Here is an 18,517-nt window from a genome sequence, read left to right on the forward strand (position 1 = left end):
TGCTAATGCTCCGGCTGTGGCAGTACGCAGGGAAGGAGACCAGAGGCCATTACACGATAGGCTGAGAGGTGCCGCACGTGATTAAGTTAGCCGTTGCGCTTTCTCCAATGGTAAGAGATACAGACCCTCTCATCTCCCTATAATAATAAAATCTCTGACTGAAGCCCCCTTGTGAAGCCCATGACATGTGCACATGGTTAGTTTTTGTCTCAGAATTGTTCAAATATTTAACTTTTTTGGAACTACTTTAAAAGTGTCCTTTGGTGTGACACCCCTAAATTATATATATTTTTTTATTTAAAATGTATGTTAAACTACATAATCATGGAAAATTACGCAAATGTGTCTTGCTAGCTGCTAATGACAGATTAGCTATGAATAGCAAAGGCATTAACTGACTCAAAAGGCTGAAACATCCTATATGGTGTGACAGATAATGTCCACTGAGGACAAAGATGTCACACAAGAGGACAAGATCTCTTCAATAATTAAATAAGATTTGTTCAACTCCTTTTTATTCTTTTTTTATCATTTTTAGTGTTCTTAAATGTAATAATTACATTAAATAAAAAATTTTCTTATGTTTTTTCAGAAAATCTGTACTGTTATAAAGTGTCATGAAAATAAGTATAAAATGTGATACTTTGTTTTTGAGACAGAAAGAATTGAGGGGGAGAAATGAGTGGGAGGGTGAGGACACGGAAGTATAGAGAGAAAATTAACAGGGATCCACGCAGAAGGGAGAAGATCCTAAGAGAATGCAAAGTAAATAGAATCAAAATGATGCCTTAAAAAGAGCAGCCATATACTTTAAAAAATGTGATTTTTAAAACAAGGTTGATGATGTAACAAAATGAAATGTTATTTCTTCTTTAACAAACAAATGAATTACCTTAGATTTTGGGGTGTTAAAAGTTTCAAAAATATTTGCTCGGTCAAGGAGTCACATTTCATTTTGATGATTAAAAAAAACAAGTTGATATTATTTGTATCAAAATTTAATTTTCTTTCTTCTTTGACATTCAAAGTTAAATAAAAAATAATTTAATGTAATACCCCTCACTCTCTTTAATGCAATAAGCTGTTTTTATATGGTGTAGAGATATACAGTGATATATATATTGACAAAAAAAAAAACTTGCATTTACCTAAAATGTATAAGAAAAAAAAATATTTAATTGAAGCACATTAGCACAAAAATATCAATATCAATATCAAATAGCACAAAAAGTCGTTAGACAACACTGTTTAAAAACACATATTTAGCATAAATTTGAAATATATTCTTGCCAGAAAAAAAAATTGCCTTGTGTTTCCACTGGAGTTTCAATAGAGATCTAAACAATGTCTCAAACTGTATTCAGACATGCCAAAACAGCAAAGTCTGCAATCAAAAGTCAGAGATCCTAATATTCATTCAAAGATTTCTTATCCGTAGGAGAGAAGTGTTCATTATGGTCATTATTTTTGAATTTATGTCTGTTGCCACCAGTGTTCAGCTTTAAATGAAATAAAACTGAGAGCTTAATCAATTCTTCTGAGCAACAAAAGAGCAACATCAACAAAAAGTTCCTCTGTCTCTCTCTCACGCAATGTCATGAACACTTGACCTCGCTCTCATGCATCTGTATCTCCTACTGCATTACTTTCTTTCTTAGTCATCCCTTGCTTTTTTCCTCTTGGTGTTAGACAGAAACCTTCTCATATGCGTCACAAAAACACCACAATAGATTGCAACAAACAGAAACAAGTGAACAGCATTTGTAATATAACTCCACAAACAGTGTGTGAAAAGCTCTGTGATGGCTGTATTGATCTTTGATAGTCACAGCTATAATAAGCTAAGCATTTTGCCCCGACCCCTCACAGTCTGAGCACAATGAAGGGGCCCCTTGCCTCGCTGACCCCTTCATAACACGCTGAACTCAATGATCCTGCTTTGACTCTCACTCCTGGAGTCAAACTCTAATAACCTGCAGGAGAGACTGCTCACATCACCTCCTACAACGCAAAATGATTTCAGCTCAGGGAACTCGGGGATTAATATTGAAAATTCATCAGCTATTTCTGACACTTTGGCCATTTTCCTCACATCCGAACACTGACTAAAGGGACATCTGCTCTACGCTGAGAGGGTGAGAGGTTATTACGCTCTTATCCGACAGAGATAGCCTGTGGCCCTCAAAGAAAAGATCCATAAAAACAATTTAGGGAAACTCAGTAGCACAATGTATCAGTGATCATCAGTATTAACATTTTCAAATGTTCAACACCACTCTGATTTAATTATTATTGGAGTTTATAAGATTATAAAAATAGCAGGACTTCCCGGCCAAAAGAAAAGTCGCTGTTTGGATTTTAATAGGCAAATACTTAAGAGTCTATAGATGGAACATTATTACAGTGATTTTTTTTTTTTTATTATTATTTTCATCAGGCTCAAATTGTGAAAGAATTGTTGGGAGGGAGCATGAAGAATCATTTTCACACATGAATTGGCACTGACCTTACATTGTCAATACAAGATCTTTACCAAAAAATGATGCACCTATCGATGGTAATAAATGTTGTGATGTTATTTCCATCAAGAGGTGCATCAATTTTTGGTCAAGATCTTGTATTGACAATGCAAGAGGTGAGCACTCTGTAAAGTCTCCTCCAGCACATCCCAAAGACTTTCAATGAAATTAAGGTCCGGACTCAGAGGTGCCAATTCATGTGTGAAAATGATTCTTCATGCTCTCTGAACCATTCTTTCACTATCTTGTGAATCTTGACATTGTCATCCTGGAATATGGCCATGATGTGTCTTCCTACAAGGTTGTTTAAGAAATGAAAAGCTACAGACTCCATCTTTAAGGGTTAAAAGAACCGCTGCTAAACTTATAACATGCTAGTAACATAATAATCACTGTAATAATGATCCATTCCTAGATTCTTAAGTATTATAGCATTAAAATCCAAACAGTGACTTTTTTTTGGCCGGGCAGTGTATATATATATATATATAGTGTGTGTGTGTGTACACTGTATACTTTAATTATGTATCATGTTACAACATTACTAAACAGTTATGTGTTTTTACAGTATATTCTTGTACTGTAAGGGGTAATTCACACACAACAGAGGGTAGCAGAATTAAAGTCACTCTTAAAACAAAACTGACAATTCGTGTTTCTTTTATGAAATATTGCAGTATTTTTATTATAAATGATTTATCTGTGCACATAGGAGTGATATACCAGTAGACACGATAAACTGGTAGAAATCTGTCAACCTGTAGAGATTTTGGAGTCGGACTATTGTCTATATCGTAGTTACACTCACGTGACGTGACGACAGTTGAATGAATGAAAATCTCAAAATTGACCAGTGCATTAAAAAAAAAACCAATGGTTTTGCCTATTGTCTCACCTTAAAGGTTGAATTACTTGAGCGTCAAGTTTTTATAATGGCATATCATGACAAAAGACAGGAGATGTAAGTGCAACGGTGAAATGCGTTTGTCTAGTGCATGTTTACATAAAAAAGAACAATGGAAATGCAGTGAAGTGGAATGCAGAAGTGCATTCCGTGTCAGCGACATATGCATAAATAATGTGTTGAAATATATTGTATTACATTGAAATCTCTGAAACAATCAAAAAACAAGTTGTGTATAGGTATACAAAAAAAGTAATAACGACTTGTTCTTAACTTTGCACACTGAAAATGAACGCTCCAAACATGCCTGATGAACAGCTAACTAGTCGAAGAATCTGTTTTCTAATAAAGTTTGGAGTTTTAATTTTCAGTGTGCAGGCATCTATTCTTGATTGAACTTTGATCGAAACTCTGAGCATAGCATCAAAATACTGCAATGGAGATTTAGGCAAAGTAAACAATTCACATGATTTTTATGAAAACAAAAGTCACAACAGTATATGATCTGCCATCATACCATCTTTATCATTACTGGCCAAAATGTTTATACATGTGTTTATCACAAACAGAATTATCATAATCAATGAAAGTTAGTGAACACACAGTAAAACCACCCATGTTAAATGAACCTAATTCTTTTTTGCGCGGGTAAATCTAATTCTGCAGCGTTAGATTTGAATTTTACACTAGGGATTACCCCCCTTCTCAAGCACATGGATGGTCTCATGTCTGTATGAGAGAAAACAGGAAGCAAAGCCTGTAGCATTTCCTCTATAACTGACTCTGGCAGGAGAAAGATTGTGAGATCATTTATGACTGGGCAACCAAAAACAGTAGAGGTTCACTGACATTCACAGCAACACAGAAAACAGAACAGATTACCTGCAATCATACATTCCGTTATTCTTTTCCACTCCTCTTCATAAATTTTAACAGTTCTTTAACAGAAAACGAAAGAAATCTAGTGAAATATAGTGAATTGAATGAATCTTTTCTTTTAGACATTTGAGCCTGAATCTCATCACATTCTGACTGACAGCCAGACACATCCCTGAGACTCACACGAGCGGTGAATGAAATAAAAGGTTGAATTTTGTGGCTCTAGGCCGATGCCATGTTCCAATTTCATACCAATTACCTTCCTATCAGGAACCGTCAGACATCCTCTCACTCTTCCTAACTCCTACTGTTGAGAAATCACGGGAATGCTACACTAGCATATACGCAAAAGAGGCCATATTAGTGTGTGTTAAACAAGGTATTAAACTGAGAAGAATCATTAATATTCATCCTCTCTGTACCGCTCAAGTGAGTGTCGGTCTTTAAAATTCACGCTACACTCATCCACTTGCTCATAAACAAACACATTTCACTTCTGTGCTCCGCTCACGGAGGAATGTCAACATTCACAGGCTCAACACAACTGTAAAAAGAGCTAAACTGGATTTCTGCACATTGGTTTATCATTGCCTCTGGGAAAGAATACATTCTCACATGTAAAAGCAAAAAACTAAATGTAGAAAAACACACAGCTCAGCATATCAACCAATGCAATATAGGCAATGAATGCAGTCAGGTCTACCTGAAATGTGCAAAATAAAAAAAAATGTATTTTTGATCAAATAAATGCAGCCTTGGTGAGCAGAAGACTTTAACAAAAAAGTTACAAACTTTTACCGACCACAAACAGTATGCATATGGTGATAAATGCATTCAGTGCAAAGAAAAAACACTATGAATTTGTATATGCTGAATTTTCCATTACATCACATGCATTTTTCTTAAAACAGTTAGATATTCATATGGGCCTGTATTACCTGTATCTTTTAACAATTTCATAGGATGAAACAGGATTAAGTTTTGTATGTCACCTACAATAAATGTGAAATATTCAGTGTCACATGAAAATCTACTGTTGTCAAACATATCCATCTCATAATGGGGTGTTTAATGAATTTATAAAATTATTTGAAGCATCCAAAGGTCAAAGTTTAAAGAACACATGTTTACTAATCACATGACTTATATTATCTTATAGCCTTTTATTACTACCATATAGACATTAATTTGACACACTCATCTCCGACTGATGACTGATAACATGCAGAAAACTTCCTGCTTGTAACAATGAAACACGCATTTACATGCCCTTAGGCTCATATGAAATAATAAGTCAAATAATCTACACTGCATTAATTTATTTAGAACTGGGAATATATCTTAGGCTCCTGTCACAGAAAAAAAATTATATCTATATATATATATTTATATCTAAGGTTTGCCAGTTCTACTTAGGTAAATGGAAACCCTACTTAAAGAGGTTGTTCCACATTATTAAGCAAGTCACAGTTCTCATGCAATATTAGGGAGGAAGAAAGATCTTTCTGAAGATGAAAAGCATGAAATGGTGCAATGTCTTGCAAAAGGCATAAAAACAACTAATATTTTGTGAAAACTTAATAGAGATAATGAACTATCATATGATTTGTGAGTAATTTACAGCACACAGAATAAATATAGGCGTTTCCTACTTGTCGGGAAAGTCACAACCCATATTACTATGCATAGTTAGGACTGCAAAATAAATTGGCTCAACTTTTAAAAGAAAAATAAGTTTACATATCTTTTGTTGATGTCAGAAGTTAGGCATCCAATCTAACTCTATAGTGTTTGGGGGCAAATTCATCAGCTAGACAAATCAGATGGCATGGCACGCAACCAAGTTTAATTTTAAGGACATTTCTGCACAATAAACAGTTTTGGTTGCGTGCTGGGTCACCACTTGATATCCAATGTATAACCACTTAATAAGCAGCTGATCAAACTACATCGGTGATCTCAGCAACATATAAATGAACTCACACATTCCCTCTGCACACCTGAAGAACAGGATGCCATAAATATTAAAGAAGCCTTTTGCATTTTCCTGTCTGACTCTAATAAATGTCTTCCTGCTTCATATGCTGCCATGTACACTATGATTCAGTGTGTGATGTGTGAGCGCTCCGGGGCGAGAGAGAGAGAGGGAGAATTCTCAGTGGGAAATGTAATGGACGCGTTAGAAATCAAGGTCTCTAGTCGTCAAATCGAAACATGCAACCTACTGAGAATACATAACTGCTTGTGAGTAACACTATGCATTATTTACACTTACATTGCATCCTATTAACCAACAAGGATTGCATTGCATTTGATAGCTTGTGGAGTTAAGCTTAAAAAAGTAGCACATATGTTTGTCTTTCGGCCCCTGCGCCTTCTTGAAAGGGCCCTTGACAAAGCCCTTAGAAACAGCAGATGTCCTGGTAGCGAACATCTGTACACACCCCCTCTCCTCCAGCACAGACAAAGGGGCATCTCCCTAAATACACACACACTACCTACACTTCTTAATATCATGTTTTAATTCTGTGATCTAAAAGACCATCAAAAACACCACAAATGCATGTGTAATAAGTTGAGCGACAAGACTAAACTTTTAAACTACATCAAAATAGGGGTTGACTGACTTGGCCAAAATCATATTTAGGAACCTACTCACACAGTTACCAACTAAATACAAATATCACCTTCAATGTTGACTCCAAATGTATATTTCCTTATATAGTGCCCTTAAAAGACATTCAACATTAAGAAAATACGCTAAGATAGCACATATCAACAGTTTTATTAAAGCTATTTTATATATGGTCAACATTGTTGCAACAGTGTTTTCAGTTGACCTAATGAAAACACTGTAACCAAATCCCGAAGAATCAGCCGATACAATGCAGCCAGAGATCAAAAACCCAATGTAACCAACCAAAGACGTTCCATTTCCAACTATTTCTGTCGCGGAGTGGCTCAAGATGTCCTCGGATATTAGAAACACAGGGAGAAAAGCCCACCCATCCCCTCCATGTCGCAGGCGAATAAACACACACATGGACGGACACACCGCGTAACACCAGCCGCGGTTCCTTAAACCAACAACCGGCGAGTGCATCTTATATCTTACCTGGATAAACGCCTATATATGTATGAAAATATCGGATTCATATATCCATTAAGAATCAATCCGCTGCTCAAATGCACGTAGAAGCGTTCATGATTAATGACTCACCTTTAAAATGCTACAAAACTTAATCCAGCGTGTCCCAAAACTGAATATCTGATTATGATTGTTGGCGTTAGGTGATTGAAATAACTTACAGATGTGGCTCAGTTTGGCTCAGAGCGAAAGAAGATGGTTTACTGGGTTTTTTTTATAAAAAAAAAAAAAAAAAAAAGAGGAGGTGATTCGTAGACTATGGTGCACTACGTTTCATCTTTTCCCCAGTTGCAAGGATTGAGATGTCTCTGTTTTCCTTTTCTTTTTTCTCTATCTTTTTGAAAGAGGCGGGGCTTTGGACTGATTCGACCAATAGCTGGGCGGTTAGCACGAGGTCACGCCCACATCGAGTGCGTTTGCACTGGTCAGTTTGACCATAGACCACTAGCATTGATTGCTATCAACATTCTATCATTTTGACCCTGGTATTGATTTTCAGGTCTGTGTTACTTATATCACAGCAATGTTTTTCATTCATGTCAAGTACTTCAATTTATTTTGAATTCAATTCAGTTTGAATAATTAGGTTGTTTCCTGTAAAATGACTTAAAATCAACCTTATTTAACACAATAATGTGATAATATGTGAAAGTAGAATATAATATTGTATTATAATATATTTTTTTTTTCAGTCAGAGACTACTATTCTTGCTTTTCATTAGACTCATTTAATACTATTTTTCAGTAAATATCTGAGCAATATTTGAAAATAAGTGAAAATTTGTTAGTCTTCATTTGTTAGATAGCTGATTGGTGACCTATAAAATAATGCAAAAATTGAAATATTTCTTCTGCATTTAGTGCTTCTTTTTTGTTTTACATTTTTAAATATGTAAATATTCATCTCATAATTGACAGTGATATCATTGAGAGGTAAGCCAATGGTTTTCTTCACATCATTCAGTTGGAGTTCAATGAATATTTCAGAATCAGAGTAGTTTATTGTCATTTCAGGTTAGACAATATAACAGATCTTTACAAGACAGCGACCTTGACATCATGTTGAGTAGCCAATAAATACAAACACTTTCACTAATTAACAATAAATACTGACAATAAGATCCAGATGCGTGGTACAACAGATAGTGCAAATGCAGATATTGTAATTCAAAAATATAGGGCATGCATAAAAATACAGTGATATGGGGGAAAATATGTAGGCAAAGCTGGATAATAAAACACAAATGTGTTAGGTCAGGGTTATTGGTGCCTATGCTTTATCCACAGACTCTCTCTATTCTCTAGAAACTCATCATGAATTTCCCCCAAATTCAGCACTTTTACATTTTGCCTCTCTGGGCACAGAATGCTGATTCAGATTCATTTCACTCTAAAGTTTGTCTTTGACTCTTTGCTTTACAGTACCTTCATGTATACATACTGATTTGCCTGTCAAGAACTATGACACTATGATGAAACTTAGCTAATTACAATTCACAACAATTGTATCGCTCATGTCCGCTGGGAATGTTGTATGTTTGTATTATCCATGAGCTCAAGTGGATGCATAAATGGTGTTGATTAAATGCAACAAAATAACTCCATGCAGTTAAATTAAAAACTTGTGTGCACTTTCATACACTTCCATACTCACACCCTTAAAAATAAGGTTCTTTTTTGCATCTATAAGCTGCATCTCGTTTCGAAGGCTGCGTCCTCTGGAGGTCGCATTTGAAGGCTTCATAGGTCATCAAGACGTTTTCATTTAAGAAAAGTAACCATTAAATTGCAAAGTAAGAAAGAAATTACAGTATTTTACACGAGGAATAACAGTCAATTTTATTATGGTTATGGTTATGGCTTGATGACGTATGCAGCCTACAAATGCAACCTTTGGAGGACGCAGCCTCCGAAATGAGCCTTTCCAATGCACAGAATGTTCTTTATAATGAAACAGGTTCTTTTGGATTTTTATTTCCAATCTTTTTTTATTGGCATTTTTTTTTGGGACAGCATCTCCAAGTTTCACAGACAAGGCTTAAGCCTAGACTAAAGTGCATGTTTGAGTTGTTTTAACTGAAAGCAATTTGCACTGACATATCATATAAAATATGTCAGTCAGTGGCATTATTTTGTCTCAAGATGCACATCTGTAATGGGTTTTTCTAAGGCAATATTTTTGTAAAAGCTACTTAAAGGGTTAGTTCACCCAAAAATGAAATTTCTGTCATTAATTACTCACCCTAATGTCGTTCCACACCCGTAAGACCTTCGTTCATCTTCGGAACACAAATTAAGATATTTTTGATGAAATCCAAGAGCTTTTCTATCTTCCATAGAAAGCAACGAAATTACCACATTCAAGTCCAGAAATGTAGTAAAGACATTGTTAAAATAGTCCACTTGACAACAGTGGTTCAACCTTAATGTTATGAAGTGACAAGAATACTTTTTGTGCGCAAAAATAAAACAAAAATAACAACTTTATTCAACAATTTCTTCTCTACCCTGTTATTCTCCTATACAGTTGACGCAGCGCAGCACTTATGTGTTTACATCAAAACGCCGGCTCACTATTGGCCGATGCTGTTCATGTGAGAAGCACGTCGCATGCGTGTGATGCTGAGTAAGGAGCCAGCCAATCCTGAGCCAGCGTTCTGACATAGAACATGGAAGCTCTACGATGTGTCTTCAACATAAACTGCGTAGGAGAATGATAGGGTAGAGAGGAAATTGTTGAATAAAGTTGTTATTTTTGTTTTGTTTTTGCGTACAAAAAGTATTCTCGTCGCTTCATAACTTTAAGGAACCACTGCAGTCACGTTGACTATCTTTACTACTACTCTGGACCTTGAATGTGATAATTTGTTGCTTTCTATGGGAGATAAAAAAATAAATAAAACCTCGAATTTCATCAAAAATATCTTAATTTGTGTTTCGAAGATGAACGATGAACGAGTCTTATGGGTTTGGGACGATATGAGGGTGAGTAATTAATGACAGAAATTGTATTTTTGGGTGAAATAACCCTTTAAACTAAGGCCTAATCCTGGTTTAATCTAAGCCCTGTCTGTGAAATCAGTCCCATAAGTTATTGCTTACACTGAAATGATCAATGAACAAGGAAATGTCCTTGCTATAAACACAAACCCCAAAACCCTAATAAACCCCTTCACAACTGAGGCGGGAAAAGAGAGTGAGTAAATAAAAAAATAAATAAAGAGGGGGAAAAAACACAGATGTAGGCCTACAGATTATTAACTTAGAATGTTCTTCTCTAAGAAAAAAAATGTTGTTAGTACAGTTTAATTAAAAAATTCTTTGGTCAACCAGAAGCAGTTCTTCTGTGGCATCGCTGCAAAAACACCATTTTAGAACCTTTATTTTTAAGAGTAAAAAGATCTTACTAATCACGTTCAATTCATGTGTTTTATTTTTAAAAACCGCATTTGAGGCCTAAAATGAAACCACATCATCAAATGTGATGTGAAATGCTCTATAACTTCATTCTTTTCTGTTTGTTTCAGTGGCACAATAACATTTTCTAGAGGATGAGTCCACTGCTCTGTATTTCTCATTTCACTAGAGATGACTCAGTGATAGTAAAATGCGAGACACACTTGAGTGAACCGGTGCAACATGAAGTACTGACTTTTCTCATTGAACAGAGTTTTTCTGTGTGTTATAACATCCTCTCAGACTGATCTATTCACAATGATGCACTGTACGCCTCTACGGATGTGAGCAATCTTTTAACAATGACTTATTCTAATGCAGCAGCCCTCTCCACCTCATTTGAATGAATATTTCATCACTAAGAAGGTTTATTCTGCGGTGTCTTGGGTCTCCTGCAGCCATTTCTCAAGGTTAGACAGAGTTATCACAGGGCCAAGCTGAAAAACAAGGATGTGCAGCTGAGAGGCAATAGTGAGCGATATCTCACAATAACAGCATCAAGGAAAAGATGCTGTCGACTAGGAGAAAACATAACAGAATTATGCCCTATGAATTATAATGACTGGAAATCAAAGGTATGGTTTAGACAGGAGATCACACGCATAACATAACTGCGAACTGAATTAATTTCTGCATTACAAAGAAGCATTTGTTTACACTTGTCTGGAAAAAACCCCGGCTAATTAGAGTGTTAAGATGCACTAATTATTTCATCAGAGGAGAACAGTATGGGCTAAATTATTTGTCTTGACCTCTCATGTAAAACATGCCAGACTGTTTCATTAATTCATTACCTGGCAATATTAATTATAATGAGGACAGTGAAATGAAGTGATTAGGTTGGAATGCCCTTAAGTTAAGGCTCTTATTCAGAAATCATTTATGCTGATTAATCTACTCTATTAACCCATAATGCATTCTAATGTACCTTGACATCTGACTATCCTTTTATAAATCCTTGAGGTTAAAACATCAGTTCCCATAGTAACCTAAAAGGTTTGTTTTAGCGTAAATGTAACCACATATTTGTGAAAACTTTAATGTTTCCTGTTAAGAAGGAAAATGCACTTCATTTATTTTTAAACTCAATTCAGATGCTTGTTGGTGTGTACGGACCTTTAAAGTGGCAGTACAATAAAAAAAAAAGAGGAATCTCAGTGAAATGCGGTTCTTTGATCTCAACCGGGCTATTCTACATTCCATTCAACAAATCCATCAGCTTGTAACCAGCAATCTATTTTTTAATATGTCTTTCAACAGAGAGAACTGCAATGAGCTTTCAATAAATAGCCACACAGAGGCAAATAATATTAAGATCAATGTTTAGCATTTGAAAAATCAAAGACTCACTTTGCAAAACCAGAGTAAGTCAGACATTATTAACAGAACAGACAACGTTAAGAGAATTCTCTTTGCCATCATCACCATGGCAACATGTTTTTTTTTTTTCCAGGCTTATCTTTCATGAATAGGTTATGAAAGAAATGTAATGTGTAAAACTTCATTACCATCAAAAAAAATAAATACTTAATTACAAGATGTAATTTTCTTGGATTGCATTTCAGAATAGGGGCTAAAAAACAAGATCAATTCCCTCAATATCTCTCCCACTGTTCCTGCTATCTGGACACGCTGTTGAAGGAAATCTGGAAAGCACAGAGGATTCTCCTCGCTGCTCTTTTCCAGGTGCGCATATACAGAGACACAGCTGCCGTTTCAAATGCAACACCTGCTAGAATAAGATGGCAATCTTACGGTCTCTCTTTGAAGCTGAGATAATGTAATGCCGCTCACTGTTTAATCTCTTTCAAAGGCAGGATACTGAGCTTTAGCCCAAACGTCAGAGTTTTTTACCCTTATATCCCCACAAATCCCCCTGTTTCTTGCTTTGAACCACATCAGGTGAGTAAAATGCCACATTAAACGGCAATTTAAATTTAAATATTCCCATAAGAAAGAAAAATTACAAAGGAGATCTCTTTAGCATTTCAGTTATTTCTCTTAAACAGCAAAAGAGACCCCTGTAATCTCACATAACAGTTTAGCATTTAAAAAAAAAAGCTGAAATGAATAAAGTTTGCAAGCAAAAGTCAGAGATTTCAAATTCTTCCAAACTCTTCCCAATTAAGATTTGTCAGTTATTTCTATTTTTATTTAGGTCATTCTAAGACATTTAGGCTAAGACAAGTTTAAAGTAAGCAAGCATGAAATGGAAGTTGTGATAGTCTTCTCTATTGTGAAGTACACCGATCAGGCATAACATTATGACCACCTTCCTAATATTGTGTTGGTCGCCCTTTTGCTGCCAAAACAGCCCTGACTCGTCGAGGCATGGACTGCACTAGACCCCTGAAGGTGTGCTGTCATTTCTGGCACCAAGATGTTGGCAGCAGATCCTTTAAGTCCTGGAAGTTGCGAGGATCGGATCGGACTTGTTTGCTCAGCACATCCCACAGATGCTCGATTGGATTGAGATCTGGGGAATTTGGAGGCCAAGTCAACACCTCAAACTCATTGTTGTGCTCCTCAAACCATTCCTGAACCATTTTTGCTTTGTGGCAGGATGCATTATCCTAGTGAAAGAGGCCACAGCCACCAGGGAATACCGTTTCCATGAAAGGGTGTACATGGTCTGCAACAATCCTTAGGTAGGTGGTACGTGTCAAAGTAACAACCACATAAATGGCAGGACCCAAGGTTTTCCAGCAGAACATTGCCCAAAGCATCACACTGCCTCTGCCGGCTTGCCTTCTTCCCATAGTGCATCCTGGTGCCATGTGTTCCCCGGGTAAGCGACGCACACGCACCCGGCCATCCACGTGAGGTAAAAGAAAATGTGATTCATCAGACCAGGCCACCTTCTTCTTCAACTGTTGGTGCTTTCGGTGGTGGACAGGGGTCAGCATGGGCACCCTGACTGGTCTGCGGCTATACAGCCCCATACCCAACAAATTGCGATGCACTGTGTATTCTGACACCTTTCTATCAGAACCAGCATTAACTTCTTGAGCAATATGAGCTACAGTAGCTCGTCTGTTGGATCGGACTACACAGGCCAGCCTTTGCTTCCCACATGCATCAAAGATCCTTGGCCGTCCATGACCCTGTTGCCGGTTCACCACTGCTCCTTCCTTGAACCACTTTTGATAGATACTCACCATTGCAGACCGGGAACACCCCACAAGAGTTGCAGTTTTGGAGATGCTCTGACCCAGTCGTCTAGCCATCACAATTTGGCCCTTGTCAAACTTACTCAAATCCTTACGCTTGCCCATTTTTCCTGCTTCTAACACATCAATTTTGAGGACAAAATGTTTGCTTCCTGCCTAATATATCCCACCAACTAACAGGTGCCGTGATGAAGAGATAATCAGTGTTATTCACTTCACCTGTCAGTGCTCATAATGTTATGTCTGATCGATGTATCAGCTTCTCAAACAAGTAAAAATGTAGGGTGGGACTTGATTTTGTCCATGATGATTTCATTGGATAGTTGTGGTTTGCTATTGGTCGATCTCATGTGAGTGACATGTTGTCCCGCCCTCGCACCAGTCAACATCATCAGAGAAGTCGTTCAAAGAGGGAAAGGAAGTTATTTTGATTAAAGATTACATGGGGACATGAATAATAAAAAATGATGTGCACAGATAGATTATTTATAATAAATACTTCAATATTGCATAAAAAACAAGAATGTCAATTTTGATTTCATAGTGACTTTAATACATTTTAAAACATTTTTCTTTTCTTTTTTTCTTATTATATGGTATACTGCATTCAACACTGATACTCATCTTTACAGAATGAAACATTTCAAAAATGTGTGACCCAAATATAAAGTTGAGTGGCACAGACAGACAAAAAGGAGACTGACCTCTGCTGGTTAAATCAGATAATTACACACTTGCTAGGAAATTCCAAGTGGTGCTCACCGCAGAGACAATGACGTCCAGCTAGTCCAGCTCTACCTCTGTGGATATAATGGGTGGAGGGTTAAAGTTATGGGTAGGGTTAGGGTGTGGTTGGACCTTCTATCTCCACCCATTACAGCCAAATTACATCTAAAGAGGGGGAGCTGGACTTCACGCCCCACCCATGGCTCTGCAGTGAGCAGCCTCTGGAAATTCCCACAGAGCATCATGTTTAGTGTCATAAACAGTTTGATCATCTCTAATCGTCTTATTTAGGGAGTTAAGGAGTGGTTGGTGGATGCTAGTACACTTAGTGGAGTGTACTGGTTAGAATCGTCCCTTCCAAACCACATGAAACACTCCCCGGCCTGAGCTGTAGCGTTAATTTGAGACCTCACTGAGTGATCCCTGGGAAAGCGCCTTTTGATTGTGTCCTTTCTGCCCTCTGTTTCCTGTTTGGGCAGGAAGTCGGTCCGATAAGCAGAGTTGTTCCACTGTGCTGCGCTAACCGGACTCAAGGTGTCAAAATGTTGGCACAGGCAGTAATGAGAGTTATGCTGGCGATGCTCATCAAGACATTTCTTACGGCCTAAACCCTTTACACATGAACACATGCACAGTGAAATGGGTATAAAGTCATGAAATATAATAAATATAATCACTGTTTATCATAATGATGAACTCACCTGATCATACACGTCAATAGTGTCCTGCAGTGCTGTGCGGTTATCATGTGCTGACAGTGGATATTCTCTACCCATTGTTTTCTGCAACAGAAAGACTCAGCGTGAGAATGATTGATCAGCATGATTACAGTACAGTCAGTGTTGGGTAGATTACTTACACATTAGTCGGTTACTGATTCCAAATTACATGACAGAAATAATCCATTACATTACACATTTAAAGGGTTATTTCACCCAAAACTGAAAATGATGTCATTAATTACTCTCATGTCGTTCCACACCCGTAAGACCTTCGTTCATCTTCGGAACACAAATTAAGATATTTTTGATGAAATCCGATGGCTCAGTGAGGCCTCCATTGCCAGCAAGATAATTAACACATTTAGATGCCCAGAAAGCTACTAAAGACTATTTAAAACAGTTCATGTGAGTACAGTGGTTCAACCTTAATGTTATGAAGCAACAAGAATATTTTTTTGTGCGCCAAAAAACCCTAAATAATGACTTTATTCAACAATATCTAGTGATGGGTAATTTCAAAACACTGCTTCATGAAGCTTCGAAGCTTTATGAATCTTTTGCTTCGAATCAGTGGTTCGGAGTGTGAATGAAACTGCCAAAGTCACGCCCCCCAGTGGTGAACCATTGAAAATGCGAAACACTTTTGACATGACGAAGCTTCCTTTACTGAAATCATGTGATTTTGGCAGTTTGATATGCACTCTGAACCACTGATTTGAAAAAAAAAAAGATTTGTTAAGCTTCGAAGCTTTATGAAGTGGTGTTTTGAAATCGCCTATCACTACATATTGTTGAATAAAGTTGTTATTTTGTTTTTTTTGCTGCACAAAAAGTATTCTCGCCACTTCATTACATTAAGGTTGAACCACTGTACATGAACTGTTTTAAATATGTCTTTAATAGCTTTCTGGGAATCTGAAAGTGTTAATTGTCTTGCTGGCAATGGAGGCCTCATTGAGCCATCGAATTTTATCAAAAATATCTTAATTTGTGTTCTGAAGATGAACAAAGGTCTTACGGGTGTGGAATGACATGAGGGTGAGTAATTAATGACAGAATTTTAATTTTTGGGTGAACTAACCCTTTAAACCGGTAATATAATCTGATTTATAATCTGACTACTTTCTGATTGCTTTTAGATTACTTTTGACCTAACTCATAACTCAAAAACACATTGATTTATATAATCTTGAACCATATTGATATATACAAAGAGAAAGAAAATATATATCATTCTTTGCTTTCAACAACATGAAGAGCATTAAATATTACGTCAGGGTTTTCTAGACTGGGGTTTATGATGGAACTGTAGGGGTTTGTGCATTTATAATGAAAGCTATTAAGTAATAAAACCATAAAAATTTCAAATTAAAATAAATAATTTTAAAATAAAAACTTAAAAACATTAACTAAAAAAGATTTAAAAATATTTGTCATATCATGTGACCATTAACTGACATCAGAGAACCATGAACTTAATTTTATTTATCTTATTTATTATTGACTTAATTTTATTATTGACCTAACTCAGGGGCTACTTCAAGAAAATATATTAGGTCAGAGAGGTTTAGCTGACAAAAAAAAAAAAAAAAAAAAAAAAAAAAGTGGTGGAATCCCTATTGCATGTATATATGAAATTATGTGAATTTTTTACATTTTAATGTGTTTGAAAGACAAAAGCCTTCCAAAGACACTAATACATGGTTTAATGATTCACTGAATGATAATTCAAATAATAATTAATGTGCGTTGACAGGAACTGATTAGATATGCAGTGTTGCAATGTTGAGAAAACACTTGTTAAAAGTAAAATGATTTGTGTAAATCCAGTGATCAACTGCTGTGTGTCTCTCAGTTTTCAGTGATAGACTCATGATTAGTGGCTGGTCTGTGTGTGCAATTCCACAAACCCGAAAGACCTTCTGCACACATATAAGCAGTAGGCTTTATTAGAAATCATGTAATCAATAAAAAAAAAAGTAACTGAAGTCTGATTACAAGTATTTTAAAATGTTATATAATCTAATTACAAGTATTTTTGGAATCTGATTAGGCCTATGTAATCCAGATTACATGTAATCAGTTACTACCCAGCACTGAAAATCCATTTCCTCCAGAATTTGCTATCTGCAAATTCTAATTTTCTATATGGTCATTGTAGTGTAAGATATTTTAATAATAGCAATGACTAACCTTTTCAGGATTGATAAATAATCTAGGATATCGGTCCTCTGTTTGTGTCAGGGGTTGAGGAACACCATGTGCCAGCATTGAACCTGTGCTGGTACACAGGTCACGTGTGTGTCCAGTCTGCGACACACCAGTGTGAACAAACTGGAAAAGAGCAAGAGGACAGATGAATGAATAACTAACTAACGAAAGAAAGAAAGAAAGAAAGAGGCGAGAACGATGTAAAAAAAAAAAAAAAAAAAAAGCCCAAACGCATTTATAGGAAAGATTAGGTAAACTGTGGTTATCTTACCCAGTTCCCGCTCTTGTTCTTATTAAAATATCTCTTGCCTCCTTTGTTCATCGTCACTGCATGAATTTAAAGTAAACACGTAACTAAAAGTTTGTAAGTTTCATTCCTAAAAGCCATTCACCACTGAGGTGAACTCAGGTGAGAGCGCAGTGAATTTGAAACCATGGCAACAGCACACATACGCTGTTCATGAACAAAACAGTAAATATACGTTAACATGCAATATACGGAAATATAAATGATTAAAATAATATTGTAATAAAATAAGTAACGTTCAAAAATAATAAATAAAATTGATTTATTGTCTATTTATATAATATATAAAATTCAATTCTTTCGATAGTATATAATATCGTGAATTAAAATATTATTTTAATATAATACATAACATTAAAAACACAAACACAAAAATGTAACGTAATTATTTTAATATGTAGGTTTACGTAAAATGTGTTGTTTATATAGCCTAGCCTAATATATAAAAAGTAATATATACAAATAAACCGATATG

The 18,517-nt window shown here is 36.1% G+C and overlaps 2 protein-coding genes across 5 annotated transcripts in view; both read right to left on the bottom strand.

Moving 5' to 3' along the window:
- The window catches only part of ctbp2a (C-terminal binding protein 2a), a 55,020-nt gene extending 47,269 nt beyond the window's left edge, over positions 1-7,751 (bottom strand). For 2 of the 4 annotated variants that reach the window (XM_051868827.1, XM_051868826.1), the window contains exon 1: positions 7,523-7,750. The gene's annotated coding sequence lies outside the window, so the exon portion shown is untranslated. Of the gene's footprint in view, positions 1-7,522 lie in introns of all 4 variants that reach the window. The other 2 variants (XM_051868821.1, XM_051868822.1) reach the window with 2 other exon arrangements.
- A 6,855-nt stretch (positions 7,752-14,606) lies between these two features.
- tex36 (testis expressed 36) lies at positions 14,607-18,323 on the bottom strand. Its single transcript, XM_051868830.1, has 4 exons — positions 18,007-18,323; positions 17,718-17,858; positions 15,504-15,584; positions 14,607-15,413 (listed from the first exon to the last, which is right to left on the bottom strand). Exons 1-4 carry the CDS (start codon positions 18,055-18,057, stop codon positions 15,090-15,092), a joined length of 597 nt encoding a protein of 198 aa, XP_051724790.1. The 5' UTR covers positions 18,058-18,323; the 3' UTR covers positions 14,607-15,089.
- Positions 18,324-18,517: the final 194 nt, after the last annotated feature.

Source organism: Ctenopharyngodon idella, chromosome 17, assembly GCF_019924925.1.
Source record: "Ctenopharyngodon idella isolate HZGC_01 chromosome 17, HZGC01, whole genome shotgun sequence".
NCBI lineage: Eukaryota > Metazoa > Chordata > Actinopteri > Cypriniformes > Xenocyprididae > Ctenopharyngodon > Ctenopharyngodon idella.